This window comes from Podarcis cretensis (genome assembly GCF_951804945.1).
Source record: "Podarcis cretensis genome assembly, chromosome: 4".
NCBI lineage: Eukaryota > Metazoa > Chordata > Lepidosauria > Squamata > Lacertidae > Podarcis > Podarcis cretensis.
Genome location: NC_137173.1, coordinates 19,240,617 through 19,261,171, shown reverse-complemented (window position 1 = coordinate 19,261,171; position 20,555 = coordinate 19,240,617). Strand labels below are relative to the sequence as shown.

Below are 20,555 nucleotides of genomic sequence, written 5' to 3'. Positions count from 1 at the left end.
AGTCGTACAACTCAGTACACCCCTTCACACAACCACTTGTGCATGTGCAAATAGCAGCTTGTAGATCGGTGTGATGTGCGAAGAAGCCTTATGTATGGGTTTTAGGAGGGGTAATGGATGTGCTTTTCTGGTTGTCTCTCTAAAGCCAGCATTGGAACAGGGCACAAAACCACAGATCTTTCTACTCCCGTTGAAAACTGCAAATTAAAAATAAATCCTGGTGGGCTGTTTTAATGGGGGGACGGGGGGGCATTTACACAATTGTGCAATTTTGCATGTGTGTGTGTCAGTGGCGTAGCGTGGGGGGTGCAGGGGGGGCCGGCCGCACCAGGCACAACATCTGGGGGTTAGGGTTAGGGGCGCAAATCCACGGGTTAGGGGGCGCAAATCCATGGGTTAGGGGGCGCAAATCCACGGGTTAGGGGGCGCAAATTACTTGCCTTGCCCCGGGTGCTGACAACCCACGCTACGCCACTGGTGTGTGTTTGTGTGTGCGCGTGCACACACATACACATTATTTCCAGGGCATTGGTGTGAGGATGGACAAGTTCGAACCAATGAATGAGTAAAGAAAAGTTATTTTAGGGGGCAATCCTATGGCAAGGTCTACAAGGATGGGCAGCTTATGGTGTAGGACAGGCACATCCAACTCCCAAGAGACTGCGATCTACTATCAGTATATATATTTTAAAAAATCTGGCAGTGATCTATCCATTGTCACTGGAGAGAGGAGGAGCATGCTTTTTTAGGGGGAAGCGCCCGCCCAGAGTTGTTGAGCTTTCGGGAGTGGGGAATGACAAAAAACGCTCAGCAGAAAACCCAGCACTGACAATCACATGCAGCGCTTAATAATAATAATAATAATAATAATAATAATAATAATAATTTATTTATACCCCTCCCATCTGGCTGGGTTTCCCCAGCCACTCTGGGCGGCTTCCAACCAAATATTAAAAACAACACAGCGTCAGACATTAAAAACTTCCCTAAACAGGGCTGCCTTCAAGGGGTCTTCTAAAAATTGTGTAGCTCTTTATCTCCTTGACATCTGACAGGAGGGCGTTCCACAGGGCAGGTGCCACTACCAAGAAGGCCCTCTGCCTGGTTCCCTGTAACCTCACTTCTCACAGTGAGGGAACCGCCAGAAGGCCCTCAGCACTGGACCTCAGCAAACATTACTTCTGTTTGCTGCCTTGACCAGCTTTCACTGCTGCAAAGGGACCTAGCGCTGGGGGCAGGGGGCGGCAACATTCCTAGCCCACGATCAAACAGGATCCTGCTATCTACCATGATCACCCAGGTGATCTACCTGTCGATCGTGGTTGACTGGTTGGACATGTCTGATGTAGTGAATCTGCAGCTCAGTTGGGTGCTTCCATCTCAGCATGAAGTTCACAGCCTTTGCTCAGTCAAAGATGTTCCAGCGCAACTTGTTCATTTCAGCACAGCCAGGGCTCAGCCTGGCTGAAGGACATTCCTGGGGTGAGGTGAGGGTGGCACCAGAGAGGAGAGACGTAGGCTGTGCAGTTCAGTCAGGCAACCTGATCACTATTTGAAAGGTTTGTTTTCCCTCTGCCAGACTTAGGCGGAAGCAGCTGCTTCACAGGGTTTGGATCTGGGACTCAGCTATACAGCTGCAAATACAGTGGTACCTCAGGTTAAGTACTTAATTTGTTCCGGAGGCCCGTTCTTAACCTGAAACTGTTCTTATCCTGAAGCACCACTTTAGCTAATGGGGCCTCCCACTGCTGCCGCGCCGACAGAGCACAATTTCTGTTCTCATCCTGAAGCAAAGTTCTTAACCTGAGGTACTATTTCTGGGTTAGCGGAGTCTGTAACCTGAAGCGTATGTAACCTGAAGCGTATGTAAACCGAGGTACCACTGTAAAAAGTTTTTAGTGTGTTTTAATTGCAATATACAATGTGACAATGGATGGTGGTGGTGAGTCCTATGAAAAATTCAATGTATTTTTAAAAACGCTTTTTCAAAAAGCATTTTCAGAACGTTTTTTTATACATGTGTAGATTCTACCTGGGTGTAACTTTGTGCTAGCTTAATTTACACCAGCTTGCTTTATGCCAGCTTCTTCTGCATCGGATTGCTCCCTGAGTGTGTAGGAGGTAAAGGGCAGAAAAAGGAGCTTGAATCGTCTATCACCAGGCATGAAAAATCATCAAAGTATTCTGAAACCGTTTAATCTTGGTTAAATCAATTTTATTTTGGAGCTAAATAAACGCACCTCCATAAAAATGATGGTCCCGACATTATTAGTTCCCCAGGGCACTCCAGTAACCAAGTTCAGTAAAACTGAACGGAGGCAGAATCTTGCATGCATTACTAATCCCAACTCACTTAGAGCTGCTACTTTATTCTGTAATGTGCAAAGTGGCCTGTTCTTTGATGTGGTGTGGTCTCGACTCTTCTATGCACCACACTGGAGACATCTAAAGGGCTAGATTTGGCCTCCGGGCTTTATATTTGCCACCCCTGGTCCAAATCTTCATAATTCTGCCAATAGGTCTACTGCTGAATTCTAATTTTATTCACACAAACATGACCTTCATTGTACAAAGATAATTGGTACCATGATTTAAGACAGCAAGTCTATTATTTGGATTCTGAACTGTCTTTTTTTGACTGGTTAATGCAACAGGGATTTATTACCGTGACAGAGCAAACCAGATTTATGAAAGCAACAATTTCCTATGTTCTTTCTATCCCTTTCTTTCTTGATATGGATATAATTTAATCTTATCATACTTTTTTATCTTTCCATTAAGTCGGAGATTTAAAGATGTAGCCCCACCACCCCCAGGAGTCAAGAAGAGGTTTTTCCATCTTCTTCTGTCTGAGACAACTTTTATGAGTTGCTGCTTCGTCTTAAATCTCTCTCTGTTGTGACGGTGGAGTGTTCTCTGCATTTGTCTTTGTGAAATTATATTTCTTGGCTAATCAGAGTTCTTGGGAAGGGGGAAATACTTTACATCTCTGAAATCAGCACGCAGAGGCAGACGTTGCTTTTGGATATTTGAAAAACAGCCTTCTCCAACCTAGTGTCCGCTAGATGTTTTTGGACTGCACCTCCCATCATCCCTCAGCATTGCCCATGGTAGCAGGGGCTGATGGGAAATGTAGTCCATCTTTTGACAGTGCTGGGTTAAAGATGGCTTATACAGAGCTTCTGATGCACAAGCTGCTGTGTTAATTCCAATGGGGGTAAAAGTTCTATGGATGTCTTCCATCGCATGTGCTGATGTGCTTGCCATGGAATTATACTGAATATTGATCCAGAGTAGATTCCACATTGCAGGATTCCCAAGAAAACAGACCAGAGTCAATTATATTTCATCCAGCAGAGCTTTACTGTTGTTGTGCTCATGTTCTTCTTGTGAGGTTGAGACATCTGGCTGGCCACTGTGAGAACATGATGTTGGACTAGGGACACAGCTACATTAGTAAAAAAAACCCACCAGCGTTTTGAATGCATTATAAACATGCAACACCAGATGGCGCTGGAGAGCAAAAAAAATTCTTATCAATTTTCCATAGTGTTTTCTTCTTTTCTTATAAGGAGTTAATTTCTGGGTTGTTTATAGTAGTTTTTTCCCTGTGTGTAGATCCACCCTAGGTGTACCTTTGGCCAGAAACATCATGGTCCTTCTACTGTTCGTATGCCTGATGCATTGTAAATAATGATCTCTGTCCTCGGTGGGGATCACTTCCTAGAAAGTGTTTTTCGGATTGCAGCTTTAGTCCCTGGGAGTTGATCTTTTGTGCTTTCCGAAGGGTTTCCAGTTGCTTCTGTTTAACTTTATTCTCTGACAGTGACATGATTGCAGACGCTTTTGACTGCTTGTTTTGCATCTGCTCTTGCTAACATTCACTGGCTGGCCAAGATCTTTCCCTTAGATTACAGACAGAGTATATATTTTTTTTCCAGGATTGCAGGTAGTATGATAGAAATGTATTGTTCCCTGTGGTGCATATACTCATTTGTTTTGTCCCACTGTCATCTCGGATCAAACTGGTCCGACAGTCTTTTGAAGCGCTACACATAAACCTATGAATAAAGATAAAAATCTGGGTACACTACAGAGAACGAGAGCTCTTTCACAAGACTCGCAATTGTCTTTTGATAGTCTATTTTCATCGTAGGGGGGCTTTTGTGCCCCTCTGGCAGTGATCGACTGGGTTGGAGCAATATCTCTAATACGAAGGGGCTGTTTGATCAAGCCAATGACATATCTAGCCCAGCATCCTGTTCTCACAGTAGCCAATCAGATGCCTGGGGAAATCCTGCAAACTACAGATGCGTGCAGCAGCATCCTACCCACCTGTGATTCCCAAAAACAGGTATTTAGAGGCATGCCGCCTCTGACACTGGAGGTGGAACATAGCCATTGTGCCTAGTAACCACTGATAGCCTTCTTTTGTTTCTCAATTTGTCAGTTTTACATATATATATATTTAAAGTAATGTGGTATTTTATGCATTGTGACTCGCAGTTATTTTCATTGATCATAGTTCAGTAATTATTTGTTGTCATTGTTAAGAGTGAATTTCTGCTTAATTATTATTTGCTGGTGTTTTGAGAGTTAATTTTATTGTGTACCATTATGTTCTAATAAATTATTGACTATTACTTTATTTGACATAAAGTCATTCTGTTTTAAAGTTATGTTTTATCATGACTTTTTGTTTTGGATTAGGTTTATACCATGGTGTGTGTTCTTTGATGTGTATTTTGCTGCAGTAAAACCGCCTTGCATATAGTATTATAGAAAGCCGGTATACAAACTAAAAGTGAAATGAAATGAAAATATCCTCCGTGATTTTGCCTAATCCTTTTTTAAAGCCGTCCAGGTGAGCAGTTTGGAGTGTGTAGGAGTGAGTTCCATAGATTAACTGCATGCTGTGTGAAGAAGTAATTTCTTTTGCCTGTCCTGAATATTCCAACGTTCAGCGTCATTGGATGCCCATGGACTCTGTTGTTACAAGAGAGGGAGAAAAGATTCTCTAGTCTCTTCCTCCATGTCATGCCATGCCACTTGTCTTTTCTTTAAGTCTGAAGTGGTGTGGCTCTTCCTCAAGTGTCCTTATTTTCCAGGAACAATCCCGGATTTACAGAATCTGCCCCAGTTTCTGATTTGATCCAGGAAAGTCCCACGTTTCCTTAAAGGTAAAGGTAAAGGTACCCCTGCCCGTACAGGCCAGTCTTGACAGACTCTGGGGTTGTGCGCCCATCTCACTTAAGAGGCCAGGGGCCAGCGCTGTCCGGAGACACTTCCGGGTCACGTGGCCAGCGTGACAAAGCTGCATCTGGCGAGCCAGAGCCGCACACGGAAACGCCGTTTACCTTCTCGCTGGTAAGCGGTCCCTATTTATCTACTTGCACCCAGAGGTGCTTTCGAACTGCTAGGTTGGCAGGCGCTGGGACCGAGCAGCGGGAGCGCACCCCGCCGCAGGGATTTGAACCGCCGACCTTTCGATCGGCAAGCCCTAGGCGCTGAGGCTTTAACCCACAGCGCCACCTGCGTCCCTTCCACGTTTCCTTAGGACGTCCCTATTTTGATTTGAGAAATGGTGGAGGGTATGGAGTTATCCAACCCCCCGCCGTCTGAAGGCAGCCCTGTATAGGGAAGGTTTTTAAATAATGTTTAATGTTTTTATTATGTTTTTATCAATGTTGGAATGTGTCCAGAGTGGCTGGGGCAACCCAGTCAGATGGGCAGGGTATAAATACAGTGGTACCTCTGGTTGCGAATGGGATCTGTTCCAGAGCCCCATTCACAACCTGAGCAGAATGCAACCCACGTCTGCGCGTGCGCAGGTCACGATTCACTGCTTCTGCACATGCGCGTGATGTCATTTTGAGCATCTGCACATGCACGAGTGGCGAAACCTGGAAGTAACCCTTTCTGGTACAGTGGTACCTCGGGTTAAGTACTTAATTCGTTCCGGAGGTCCGTTCTTAACCTGAAACTGTTCTTAACCTGAAGCACCACTTTAGCTAATGGGGCCTCCAGCTGCTGCCGCACCGCCAAAGCATGATTTCTGTTCTTAACCCAAGGTACTATTTCTGGGTTAGTGGAGTCTGTAACCTGAAGCGTATGTAACCTGAAGCGTATGTAACCCGAGGTACCACTGTACTTCCAGGTCACAGTGGAATACAACCTGAAAATGCTCAACCTGAAGCAAACACAACATGAGGGATGACTGTAATAAAATTCATTTCTCCCCATTTTCATCGGAGAAATGGGGTATGGGGGAGTTCAGTGCCCCTCCCCCCGGTTCACTGAATCACATGTTTTCCTCCATGCAGACATGGAGGAGAGGAAGAACTTATTGATACGATCACAATGGCACAGTGTATAGGGTTGCAATGGCACATATGAGAGTAAGTCGATACAATCAAGAATCTATGAAGTCTACTTTTTTAAAGGGAGGCTTTCTCTGAGATACAGGCAGCTGTGCTGCCATGAGGAATTAAATGCTTAGGATGCGCACTGTTCAGGATTATCAGGCCTTTTCACACTGCTGAGTTTAATGGGGGGAAAGCTACCCATCACAACACTCTGCTGAGCAACACAGTTACTAGACACAGTATTTTAAGGAGCAAAGTGAGAGCCCAGCCTCCCACAGCACTAGCTCTGAAGAATAGAAGCATACTTATCCAGACAGAGCAGTAAACTAACATTCTCCACTTTATTTACCTCTGTGGATCTCAGAACGGTGCCTGGTTAGATCAAACATAGCTTAATCAAGGAAATGTGCCATAGAATCATCCAATTAAAAGCCATGTGAGGGCTTTCTTTCTTTTACCTGTTTATGTCTCAAGTACAGCATCTCCGATAAATGTATGTTTAATCTTCTAGTTCTACTAAACCAGGGATGGGCAACTTCTCTCTCTCCCCCTCCCCACCCCAGCCTTTGAGATGCAGTTGGACTCCATTGGGTTGCCCACTGGGCCTGGTAAGATGGAAGGTATGGAGGCCAACAGCAGGGGGAGCTAGAGCCCCATACAGGCAGAGACAACTACTTCTAGGTTCCCCCTCTTGCCTCTCCCTATTGAGTTCCACCGGGATTTAGGAGAAGATGACAGCCAATGCCACCTCCAGGCTGGTTGTAAATAAGAAGGCAGGCAGGTGAGGACTGTCTGAAGGCAGGCTGAGGTTCATGGTGCAGTGTGCCATTCCCTCTAATGGACCAGCCCTCACTTGCTTTGTTGCTATATAGAGCCTTGTTCTCAAGGTAACTCTTTTACCTTTGGTGGGGGGTGACAGGTTAGCAAGGGGTGCAGGGAAGTGTTTTTGAGCATTCAACTGCAATGCTCAAAGAGCTTCCTGCACATCGTGGAGACAGTGGATAGACAAAAGTTTTTCTTCCTCTCTGTCACTAGAACCCATGGACATCCTATGAAGGAAAGAGGATGAAAACAGATACCCCATTCCACACTTTGTCTGATATAATGGCTTAAATCAGCTTGGCTCTGTAAACTAGGCCAAGCTGTGACGTCTTAAGTTCCTTCAACCAGGAATGGCCATAGAAAGATGAAGACATTTTTCAGGGCAGACATACATTATTCTTCTCTGCAGCACTTAGGAAAATGAGACCCAGAGATCCTTGGGAAAGGACCAGAGGACTGTTTTTAGTAGCAGGCTACAGAGTCGAAGGCTTTATGAATTAAAGCAATGACACCTCAGTGCTACCCCTGAGCTTGAATGCTATCATTTCGTGGTCTGCGCTGAGATGAAAATGGCCTCGCCTATGGTGAGTTTCAGCTGCACTTCCTCCAGATAAATCCTGGCAGTGTTCAGTACAGATTCCAGTTGACACTTCAGCTCCTTTTGGAAGCTGCTCTAAAAACTCAGCTAAGAAAAGGAAGGGCAGCATTGCAAGAAGCTGGGACTGCGGTTCTAAATGTATCACTCTTCTTTTTATCTAGCTCACCACGGGCTTCCTTTATCTTTCTGTATTAAGTGTAAGCTCCTTTATCAATACAAGACTCTCTCTGTGGTCTTGCTTCACCTCTTCTCATTGCTTTCTCTATATTCACCCCCTCTTAATCTTCATCCCGCTAATACTACTAACCTGTCTAGGGAAAACTCCATAGGGAGCAATCCTGTACACAGAAGAAGCTGGCACAAAGCAAGCAGGCGCAATTTAAGCTGGTGTAGTTACGCCAGAGCCAAACTCCATTCAGCAGCACGGCTACTGCAGACTGAGCTGATCTAAGTCTGAAAGAGGGAAAGCAGGCCTTTACAATTGTGTTTGAGACACACCATCCTTTTCATTGGGTTAACCTAACCTAAGGAAAGGAGTACCAGAGGAGGGACACGGGTGGCGCTGTGCGTTAAACCACAGAGCGTAGGACTTGCCGATCAGAAGGTTGGTGGTTTGAATCCCCGCAACGGGGTGAGCACCCGTTGCTCGGTCCCTGCTATTGCCAACCTAGCAGTTCAAAGCACCTCAAAGTGCAAGTAGATAAATAGGTACTGCTCCGGTGGGAAGGTAAACAGTGTTTCCGTGCGCTGCTCTGGTTCGCCAGAAGCGGCTTAGTCATGCTGGCCACATGACCTGGAAGCTGTATGCTGGCTCTCTCGGCCAATAAAGCGAGATGAGCGCCGCAACCCCAGAGTCGGCCACGACTGGACCTAATGGTTGGGGTCCCTTTACCTTTACCTTTTACCAGAGGGTAGGTTCTGCCACGCTGAAAGATTGCCTCTTTTGGTACAAGGCCCCCAGTATATTTAGGAGAAAATGGCCCTTCCTTTGTCATCACTGAGAGCTTGGCGCAGTCACAGATCAGCATAGCCATCCGAGGGTTTGCCAAAACATTGAACACTTTTTAAAGGCACATGCCTGAATCGTTCAGTTGGCTAGCACGTGGTGCTGATGACGCCAAGGTTGCAGGTTCGATCCCTGTATGGGACAATGATGTATTCCTGCATTGCAGGGGGCTGAATGAGATGATCTTCTATGATTCTGTGATGGCTTGAGGGAGCTTTCCTATCAAGCCTACCTACCCAATGACAGGTGGCCTCATTTCATGAGTGCATTATCCACTGGACTGGGCAGTGTGTGTGTGTGTAGAAATTTACATAAACTGCATATGCTGGACACAAGAAAAGTGGACAGAAGGAGCAGCAAAGGCAAAGAAACTGACTCTTGCCTGTTGTGGGAGGCATGCATATTGGATGGGGTTTGGTTAATGACTTTTTGATCCTTTAGGCAACAAATTTCTGCGCTGGCAGGGAACTGCTAAGGATATGAATACTGCATGTTGGGCAGGTTTTGGGAGGCAATCAGAGTTTCTCCTGTCAGTCGCTCTCCAAGCCTCCAACCTGCCAGATGGAGGGGAAGGGATTTAATAAGAGAGACGGAAATTCTTTTTCCCATCAGCAGCTGTAGGTCAGAATAGCAGGCAGGGTGCTGAAACTTGCGTTAGTTCTACACGTGTTCATCTCTTAAGGGCAATTTTTGTATTGCTGTAGAAGTGGCTTGACCGGCTGTTCAGAGGCGGCCTGCTGTTTCCGATTTACAGCATCCAACTCGGGGGGCCCAGAGCAGATGTCTGTACATGAGGATCCTTGGTCTGAAGAAACTGCTGTGTTTATTTAAAAGCCAGGAGTGGAATATAGGGCCAAGAGTAGTAAAGTACATTAATTTTATTTTTTTTTAAAAAAACAATGTTATAAGCTTTGTGTCTTTGTTTCTCAATTTGATCCTTTTACATGGTTTTGTATATATTGTGGTATTTTATGCACTTTGATTTGCTGTCATTTTTATTGATCATAGTTCAGTTGCTAATAATAATAATAGTAATAGTAATAATAATAATAATAATAATTTATTTGCTGTGCATCTGACCGGGTTGCTCCAGCCACTCTGGGTGGCTTCCACCAAATTAAACACATTAAGCACTGTAAAACATCAGACATTAAAAACTTCCCTATACAGGACTGCCTTCAGATGTTTTCTGAAAGTCAGATAGTTTTTTATTTCTTGGACATCTGATGGGAGGGTGTTCTAGAAGGGGAGCACGACTACCAAGAAGGCCCTATTTTTTAAATTGTAATTGTTAAGAGTGAGTTTCTGTTTAACTGTGAGTTGCTAATACTTTGAGAGTTTATTTTATTATGTGCTATCATATTATAATGGATTATAGAATATTACTTTATTTGGTATGTTGTTTATTTTAAAGTTATGTTTTTACCATGACTTTTTGCATTGGATCAGATTGTTATAAGGTGTGTGGTCATTGTTGTATATTTTGCTGTTTCTTCGGCTTTCAAACCACCTTGGGGTTAGTTAAATAGAAAAAGCAGTATACAAATTAAAAGTGAAAATGAAATGAAATTTTCTCTTATGAGCATTTCTAAATCTCCATCCTCCATCCCACTCCTGGCTTTTCACAAAAACACATTGTCAGGGGTTCAGGGAGAGAGGCGCAGAGGAGGGAGGAGACCGAGAGTGAGGGAGAAGGATTCCAGCCTGACGAGGAAGAGGACGACAATGACCCGAGATGGTCCATGAGTCCGTCCAGTGAATCGGAGGATTCCCAAAAGGGAGCCCCCCTGGTCAAGCCAAGGGGAGCCCAAGGGGGAAGCAGTCAGGAGCAGGGGAACGTAGGGGGAACCGCCAGTGGGAGTTGGAGATCGAGACCTGCTTCTCCACCGGAACGGAGTGAAGAGGGTGGAGTTACCAGTGTGTCGGGAGGAACAGAACAAGGAGCAGAGGGGGGAAGGAGATCGGGGCAAGACGTCCTGCCGGAAGGGGCGGAAAGCAGTACCGGGAGCAGTGTGGCTGTTGAAAGGAAGGTCAGGAGCAACGTACGCGCGCCAAGTTCAAATGTGGAGGCGCGCGGAAGTGGGGAGAGCTCTGGGGAGGAGCCTGGTGCTAAAGCACGAAGGAGGGGGCAGCAGGCAGGAGAAGACTCAGCCTCTGGGGAGTCCCGGAAAGAGGGAACACAGGGGGGCAGGAAGACCCTGCGGAAAAGGAAGGAGAGGAAAAGGTGGAGCAGCACAAGCCTCTTAAATTGGTGCAGGGGAGGGACGGACTCAGAGGGGACTTCTAACATCTAAGGGTAACAGATGTGGAGCCACGGAGTTTGGATGTAATGACGACAATGATCTTCAATAAAACCTTTTGTATATAACTTGGACTGGACTTTGGTCTCTTGTGAGCTGGGACCCAGGGTGGCTCTGACACACATGATCTAAAACCTTTAAAACTTACGGATTTTGCTGATGTTCTGGTAGTTTGGCTTTGTGGGTTATAGAATCATTCGTAGGAATATTGGGAGCTGCCTTATTCCGAGTCAGACTACCAGGCCATCTTGTTTAGTTTAGTCTGCACTGACTGACAGCAGTTCTCTGGGCATTTAGACAGGAACCTATCCTAGTCCTATCTGAGATGTTGCAGACCCTCCAAGTGTCCCTATTTTCCAGGGACAGTCCCGGATTTACAGAAGCCATTCCAGTTTATGATTTGATCCCAGAATCTCCTGCTTTTCCTTAGGATGTACCTGTTTTCATTGGAGAAATGTTGGAGGGTATGGAGTTCTGCGACCCCTGCGCCAAGGAGCTAAGTAACTACACAACCTTTGGCATCTGAAGGCAGCCCTGTATAGGAATGTTTTTTTAACGTTTAATGTTTTATTATGTTTTTATATAGGCTCAAAGCTGTCCAGAGTGCCTGGGCCAACCCAGTCAGATGAGCGGAGTATAAATAGTAAAAAAAAAATGTGTTGTTGTTGTTGTTAAATAGGGTGTCCCTATCTTCATCAGAGGGACGCGGGTGGCGCTGTAGGTTAAACCACAGAGCCTATGGCTTGCCGATCAGAAGGTCAGCGGTTCAAATCCCCGTGACGGGGTGAGCTCCTGTTGCTCGGTCCCTGCTCCTGCCAACCTAGCAGTTCGAAAGCACGTCAAAGTGCAAATAGATAAATAGGTACCATTCCGGCGGGAAGGTAAGCGGCATTCCCGTGCTGGCCACATGACCTGGAAGCTGCTCCCTCGGCCAATAAAGCAAGATGAGTGTTGCAAACCCAGAATCGTCCGCAACTGGACCTAACAGTCAAAGGTCCCTTTACCTATCTTCATCAGAGAAACGTTGTAGGGTATGATGTTGGGAATTGAACCAGATGTAAGGCAGATGTTCTACCACTGAACCAAGGCCCTTCTCCCCCCTCAAAAAAGGTCATTTATTATTATTTTAAACATTTTAATCCTGCTACAATGTCCACCAAGACACCCAGTTGGATGAAGATGCATGAAAGGTGTTTTAAAGCATCACGCAACATTTAGAAAAAATAAGGACATATAAAAACTCAGAAACAATGCTTTAAAAAGGAGAAGAATAGAAAAAGTAGTATTAGAAATGCTATTGCTGCCTCTCCCCTTAAGATCCAACTTGGACCATGTGATCATCATCTGAGGCCCTTCTTCATGTGCCTCCCCTACAACAGGTCTGGAGGGCAGCAACACGAGAATGGGCCTTTTCTGCACCACGCAAAAACATTCCTCTTCTTCCAGGCCTTTGGCTAATTAAACAATCTATGGCATATGGGGAGGGGTATTCTCATTTGTTACTATGTTATGCATTTTTGAGTTCTTATATTGTAAACAGCCCTGTGATCTTTGGATGAAGGACAGTATGGGGGCGGGGAGTGAGATAGAGAAACATGGCCTGTCCATGTACAGTCATACCCTGGGTTACAGACCCTTCTGGTTGCGTTTTTTCAGGTTATGGACGTGTCGAAACCAGGAAGTACCGAAACAGGTTACTTCTAGGTTTCGGCGGTCGCGCATGTGCAGAAGTGCTGAATCGCAACCCGCGCGAGGGCACACATAGCACTGCGGGTTGTGGACGTGCTTCCCTCACGGATCACGTTCACAACCCGAGCGTACACTGTATTAAGATTCCTGAAAGGATATTGTTATGTACTGAAGTTCTTGCCCTGGGCCAGCAGGGGGATACCGTAGATAGTTATGCAAATAAGGGATCAAAAGTGACGTTCAGTGATTGGATAGTTTTATAAAATTGTTACAGTTACATTGTACTGGAGCTCTATATAAGCAGGCTGACTGAACCCTTCAGTTCAGTTCAGTTCTGGCCTGTGAATAAACAAGAGCTGTTTGAAGAATCGCTGTGTCGTCTGATATGTTCACCCACAACTTAACAGATACAATGCAATCAGAAAAAGTTACACAAGTGCCACCTACTTCCTGTTCTGATATCATCAGGGACAGGAAATTCTAGAGACTCAAAATGTTATTCAGCCTAGGGTCTCCTAACTTTTCGTTCCTATGCACAATAGAAGAATTTCCCTCCCTTCCCACAATACTCTCATGACCTCAACGTTGAAATGCTGCCTCCAAACAGAGCCAGCGATTAGTGTCCACGTCCACCGCACAACAATCCAGAATAGTGCAGTCAAGAATACTGAAAGCTAAAATGCTAAAGCATCTGGCTTAGTGGACCATGTGGAACGCAAATCGATAGGAGAAAGCATTTTCAGGCAGGCTAGTGTGGTTCAGTGACTGCGGTAACACAACAACACGTGTGTTATTGTAATGTGATCAAATGTCAAAAGGGACAAAGCCAACAGTACATTGTTAGAATTACCTTGACAACCAGCCTGATCCCATCAGCTTTGAATTCAATTACGTTTCAGCCAGGAAAAACATATTCCGTCCCAGAGCCAACATTTTGGCACATTCTAGCATGACCAATAAGAGAGAAAGAGCCGGTGCTATGCAGAAACGGTATAGGTTAAGTTTGATTCCTAATGGCAGGGCTTAGTGGGGAATGTTTAATCCACATCCCCCAATAAACCATGCTTACTGCACAAGGCCACAACATTCCTCTTCTCCCAGGTCTTTGGCTACTTAAACTCTGGCCTTAAAACTGTATAGGTGTGTGGGGGGGGGGTGTATTGTTTTGTTTGCTACAGTGTTATGTATTTTTGTGTTTTTATATTGTAAATTGCCTTGTGATTCTTGGATGAAGTAGAGAAATAATAATAATAATAATAATAATAATAATAATAATAATAATATCCCTTTAAATTTCCAGATTATCAGCAAATGCTGCCATTCCCTCCTATGGGACATAGTAAAAACATTACAGCAAAAGCAAAGTCTGTCCTCCATTCTCCTTGACACAGTTCTCCGAAGGCGTTTCTAGCCCCTTCAGGGATCTATGAACTATATAAACCTACCCACTGAAAGTTCTCTGCCTGTCATCATGATGGGCATTGTGTGTGTGTAAATATATGTCCACACATGCATTTACACACAATATCTTCACATTTAAAAAACGATGTATAATAAGCATATTGCTATTCTCAAAGCAGGAAGATATAACAAAATATACATAGCTATATAAACACTTATGTATCAGGTATCGCTTTTGAATTTATTTTCCAGTAGCTGGATATTTTTCTTGAGTCTTCGTATATTAGTACATCACAAAAGGGTTGTATCCTTCTCCCTTTTCTCCCCTGTGCCCTCCGTGTGCTCTGAATGGTCCCCTACCCTTCACAACCAGACAACCATTTTGAGGTTCCAGTTACAGATAGGTAGCCGTGTTGGTCTGCCATAGTCAAAACGAAATAAAAAAATTCCTTCCAGTAGCACCTTAAAGACCAACTAAGTTGAAGAAGTGTGCATGCACATGAAAGCTCATACCAAGAACTAACTTAGTTGGTCTTTAAGGTGCTACTGGAAGGAATTTTTTTATTTTGTTTTAACCATTTTGAGGGTTTGCAAGGCATAGCTGTCAACATTTTCCTTTTTTTAAGAGAAATTCCCTTATTCCGAATAGGATTCCTCACAAGAAAAGGGAAAAGTTTGCAAGGGCTTGGAGGGGACAGGAGCAGGAGAGGAAGCTCTATTGTATGAGAGGATCTACAGCAGTTCCCCAACAGCTGATAAGACCAAGACTTTTGCCATTTTTTATTATAAGTCAACTGTCAGTTTGCATTTCTTAGTGCAGAAAGAATTGATCTGATGTGTAGAGATCTTCCCTATTCTAATAAATACAAGAGGGTTCTAGAAGCTTCTCTGTGTGAAAGAAACAAGCATAAGGTTCATGATGTTTGGGTTATACCCTCAGAGAAGCTGAGTACAGCTGGCTTAAACTGGTTCTCTTATCTCTTTCAGTCAAGGTCATGCTGACTATAATAATAGGCCAGAAGGAGCCTGGGTTTCACTTTCTCTTTCTATCTCTCTTCCTTCTAGTGTGGTGTTCTGTACATAGTATGCTTAGTGTTAAGGTTTAGACTTATTATAAGTTATTTAAGTGTTAAGTTGTGGGTGAACATATCAGACGACACAGCGATTCTTCAAACAGCTCTTGTTTATTCACAGGCCAGGACAGAACTGAACTGAAGGGTTCAGTCAGCCTACTTATATAGAGCTCCAGTACAATGTAACTGTAACAATTTTCTAAAACTATCCAATCACTGAATGTCACTTTCGATCCCTTATTTGCATAACTATCTACAGTATTCCCCCTGCTGGCCCAGGGTGAGAACTTCAGTACATAACAGTAAGTTCAAGTCTGCTGCAACTGGATTTCTTATGGACAGTGCCTATCCTGGATGTGTTGGATTTGCGACCATTATGCTCATTTGCCTCCAGTAGCAGTAAAGCTCTGCTGGATGAAATATTAATTGCCTCTGGTCTATTTCTGGGGAATCCTGCAACGTGTTTAGTTTTTACTCTGCTAAATATACGTTGGGATCTGCTGTGGGACAATATTGAGTAGAATTTTAATGACATCAACATGGCCGCGGTTGCCCTTTGTGTGGCAAGTGGAACAATCCTAGCTACAGAAACCTGGCATAATTTACACTGCACTGGCTTATGTTCCCCCTATTCCAAACTCCGCTCCAGAGGAATTAAACTTGTGCCACTCTTTTTGCCAGCTAAGTTCCACCGAGTTGTTAGGTCATGTTAGACCAAGCTGAAAGGGGTGTAGATTACTTGCGCCTCTCCTCGCTCTGTGCCCCCTTGCCACACCCCTAGACTCCATCAAATTATTGACAGGTGATTGACAGCCCCACCCACCTCTCAAATTTGCCCCTTGAGGCTAGGATCTGATAAGGATCTGTCTCGCAGAACCAAAAGAGGTTCTCATCCACCGTTTCATAAGGAAGGCTATATTTCCAGTTGTTGCATAACAGATAGCAAGGCATAGTGCAGCAAATTACCTTCAAAATGCGAATGCCATTTGTTGGGGTAAATGTAATGCGCAGTAACACTGAAGCAAACATTATTTTTATACAATAATCTTCTTTAGCAAAGCTGCAATAAATCTGGGGATCTAGTCAATGAATTAAATGGGATAACACAGACCTCAGTGAATACCTGGCACGAATCAATAGGAATTGCAAACTAAAAGGCAGAACATGTATTTAATTTTAAACAGCATTCCTAGTTGACTGACTAATGCTTCCTGTGTTTTGTGATTCTTCAAAATAATACTCTGATTAGCATTTCATTTCAAATGCTGTGCAATATTGTTTTGTAATGCTAATTCCATTTCTCTCTTTTTTTGACGGTTTACATTTCAAAGGGGCTGTGTCGCCTCCACTGTATATGGAGTGCAGCCGCTGATAACAATATATGGAATTTCTCAGCCTTAAAAATAAATGATTACGGGCCAAACTACAAGAAACATTGGAGACCCATGATGGAATTGCCTAATACTTAGCTATTTTTAGCTTAGCCCGTGACCTAAGCATATACCACTGATTTCCCTTCTTTCTGCCTGCATGTTTGGGCCCTATCAGAAATGCTTTGTAGAATACAACTGATAAGGCTATACAAAACATCAGCAGCGGTAATGTATTGTGCTGATCAGTCAAAACATTTATTCCCACTTGTGTAATAAATAGGCATGCATCTAGTTACTAAGTTAAAAACAGGTGTGCGCGAGGATGAGGAGGTAATGAGCAGGAAGGAAGGAACTCTGACAGGATAGAAGTTTGAGGAAACTTCAGGAAGCATTGAGACCCAAATAAAACGAGGGGAGCCCCAAGTCTCCAGGTTGCATACCTGTGGAACACATCACTGCATTTGAATACGTAAACTACTACAGACATCCAACATGCTCCAAAATTGGCCATAAACATTACACTTATCATATGCATATGAGAGACAGGCCCTGTGAAGTACTATATTTCTGCAGCTTAATTCTATAAGTATTAATACCTGAGTATTTTTATACAGTTATATGGATTTGTTGCATTATCTGTTTAAGACAGTAGTACTATCCCTTGGGTGGGGCAGTGGGGTTACCTAGCGGGGCGCTAAGAGGCAACTGGGTGGCAGAGGTGTACATGACTATCAGACTTTGAAAAGCTGGTATCACTGGATGAGGTTCCTCAATTTTGTTGATTTAATTAAGCTAAGTAGTATTAATTGGATTTTGAATAAAGTTCTAATTAATTTTTAACTGCTTTGAATTGTTCTGTCATCTTAGTGGGTCATGCAAAATGCTATTCTGAATAATGCTTTCGATAGGGTAGGGGGGGGACTGGACATGTATTTATAGAACCAAGGGGGCTGTGGCCCCCTCAGAGTTTGGGAAACACTGGTTTGTGTGCCTGCTACTTTAGTTAATGTGGGATATGCATAGAATATTACACTCCATTATAATAATGCATATTAAACATGATAACTGTTTGGGTTTTCTTTACCAAACGAGTTCTCTAATTCATGGAGTTAGATAAGAATTAGGAGGGGGGAAATCCATAAATATATGATTGACACTGAGATTTTCAGAAAGCTCGATTCCTGGAGAAGACAGTAGAGGGGACCTTATTATCCTGATTCCTGCACCCCATACACTAGTTTCCTTGATTGTTGCTTGCTGTTGGCAACTTTGTGCTCATGTTTGCTGTTATGTCTGTGGCTAATAAAGTAACTTCTTTAATTGCACCCTGTTCAATAACTTCTGTTATTTTGATTTCATATCTGATGTACCCACCCTCTCTCCCCAGCCTAGGGATTGCTTGGTTGATAACCGAGGGGATAGAGATGAAATGAAATACATAACACGGCCGTGTAAGAGTTTTGTACTTACCTGTAAGACAGCTGGTGAGTGACAGAAGCAGGGTGAGTTTCCATGACGACGGCATCTCTCGCCTCGAAGGTCTTACGCCTCCCGTTTGTGTGATTGTTAGCAGCTCGGAGGTTCCTTCATTAAAACGCAGCCTGGTGAAGCAAAACACAGCTCATTGATAAGGATGTTGTCTTCCTTTTTTCTTTGCAAAATGATCACATGCACAAAGAGCTGGCTGCTCCTGCAAGAGTGATGCAGTCCTTAACTTGAGCCAGGGTGGTGAAGTGGATTAAAGTGTAGGACTAAAGGTAAAGGACCCCTGGACAATTAACTCCAGTCAAAGGAGACGGGGTTGTGACGCTCATCTCGCTTTCAGGCCAAGGGAGCCGGCATTTGTCCACAGACCACTTTCCAGGTCATGTGGCCAGCATGACTAAACCACTTCTGGCACAATGGGACACTGTGAAGGAAACCAGAACGGTTTACCTTCCCGCCACAGCGGTACCTATTTATCTACTTGCACTTTGGCATGCTTTCAAACTGCTAGGATGGCAGGAGCTGGGACAGAGCAACAGGAGCTCACCCCGTTGTGGGGATTTGAATCGCCAACCTTCCGATCAGCAAGCTCAAGAGGCCCAGTGGTTTAGACCACAGCCCCCCCCCCCAAGTGTCAGACTAGGACCTGGGAGACCAGGGTTCAAATTCCCTCTCAGCCACAAAATTAAAAGTCGGCCTCAGGACCACCTCAGACTCTTAGTCTGACCCACCTCATAGGAGGATAAAATGGGGTTGGGTTTGGTGTGGAGAACCATGCATGCCACTTTAAGCTCCTTGGAAGAAAGACTGGATAAAAAGTAATAAAAAAAAATAAGATCATGAAGATGAGCAGCCTGCAGAGAGCCATTTGATAACAATCAGAAAGAAGGCCTATTCTGTAGAATTTAAGGTTTTTTGATCGCATGATTGTTCCAGTGCTTTTTTTCCTGAGGGGATGCAGGGGTATGCATACCCCTAAACATTTTGTGAATCTAAGTTTGGCCTCATTGAGGGGTGATATTTCAATATGAGTAGGAAAGTGAGAGTACCCCCTAAACATTTTTTAGGGGGGAAAACCACTGAATTGTTCTATTTGGAGGTGGTGGTGGTATTTAAGAAAAATGGTAAAAAATTATATAATTACAAAATAAAGAAAAACGTTCATTTGTAAGTAATTTCATATTATGTATACACACACACACACACACACACACACACACACCAATTATGGCTTTGAAAGCATTATATATAATCTTAGGCCACACCATAACTTAATGGTATTTAGCTTATACAATAATGTAATTACTATTACATTTTAAGCAGAACACCCAATTTATATGAGTGAAAATAATACGCAAGGTTGAACAATGACTTGGTATTTTACATTACAATAATTAACAAATGAACTATTGCACTGCATATTTTTTTGTACACCACCCTGAGTTGCCCGCCTAACAGGTGGAACATAAATATTGTGATGAGTGAGTCAAAATAAATATGAAAAATAAACTTATTTATTTAAGGCACTTACTGAAGAAGATGAGTAAAAATCACCACAGACTTTTGTCCCTTCCCCAGTTGCCTCAGAATATTACAGATGCATCTCTAAACCAACCCCCCATCCCCCATATTTGCTAGAGTCTGGTCCACAGAATGGAACCACTTTGGGCAGCAGGTGGGAGGTATTAAGTTTTAAATGTTCTCAGGAACTTCATTTATGTGTCTATTTAATTCTGTTTATGAATCACTTTACATAAAATATCTCAAAGCAATTAAAAATAAAAACATCAATTATAAAACAATTATCATATGTAAAATCAATTGAAGAATTTCATCTATCTGTCTGTCTGTCTCTTTCCAAATCTGATAGAGACTGGTATAATAATAATATTTTAAAAACTCCACTTAAAAGGATGTTGAAAAGGTATTCAACAGGTGCCAACAAACAGGTGCCAACAAACAAGACTCGTCAGATATGTAACAAGAGGGAGTTCCGAAGGCAAATGATGCAAAGGGCATATGAAGGAGTTAGGTTCTGGATCAGGTGAGCTCTGCTCGTGTTTTTGGTGGAGCAGAACCGTTTAAAAAATGGGAGGCTCTCCCTGCAATCTAAATGATAACTGTCATTTTCAGCACTTGGAATTGCACCGTTACATTCTCACTGTAACCTGCTGCATGAAAGATCTCCTGTGCCTATACAGGCCTGTAAGATCACTTAGATCATCTGGGGAAAACCTACTCATGGCACCACAGCCTACAGAATATCAGAAGGTGGTAACTCCCCAAACAGTTGCCTCTGTACTGCAGAATGCACTTCCCTTTGCCATATGTGAAGCAGCACATATCAGTTGCTCCTGACGTCTTGTAAAGATGTGCTTTTTCCATATGCTTTTCCCCTGACTGGATATGGACCCCGTTGATGTGTTTGAATTCTTTGAATCAA

General features: G+C 43.7%; 1 protein-coding gene across 4 annotated transcripts in view; it reads right to left on the bottom strand.

The window, feature by feature from the left end:
• Positions 1 to 20,555, bottom strand: part of CNTN5 (contactin 5) — a 685,915-nt gene that overhangs the window by 352,362 nt on the left and 312,998 nt on the right. For all 4 annotated transcript variants that reach the window (XM_079973413.1, XM_079973412.1, XM_079973415.1 and 1 more), the window contains exon 3: positions 18,098 to 18,228. In XM_079973413.1, the coding sequence (XP_079829539.1) occupies positions 18,098 to 18,152 (55 nt within the window). In that variant the 5' untranslated portion in view covers positions 18,153 to 18,228. The remainder of the gene's footprint in view (positions 1 to 18,097; positions 18,229 to 20,555) is intronic.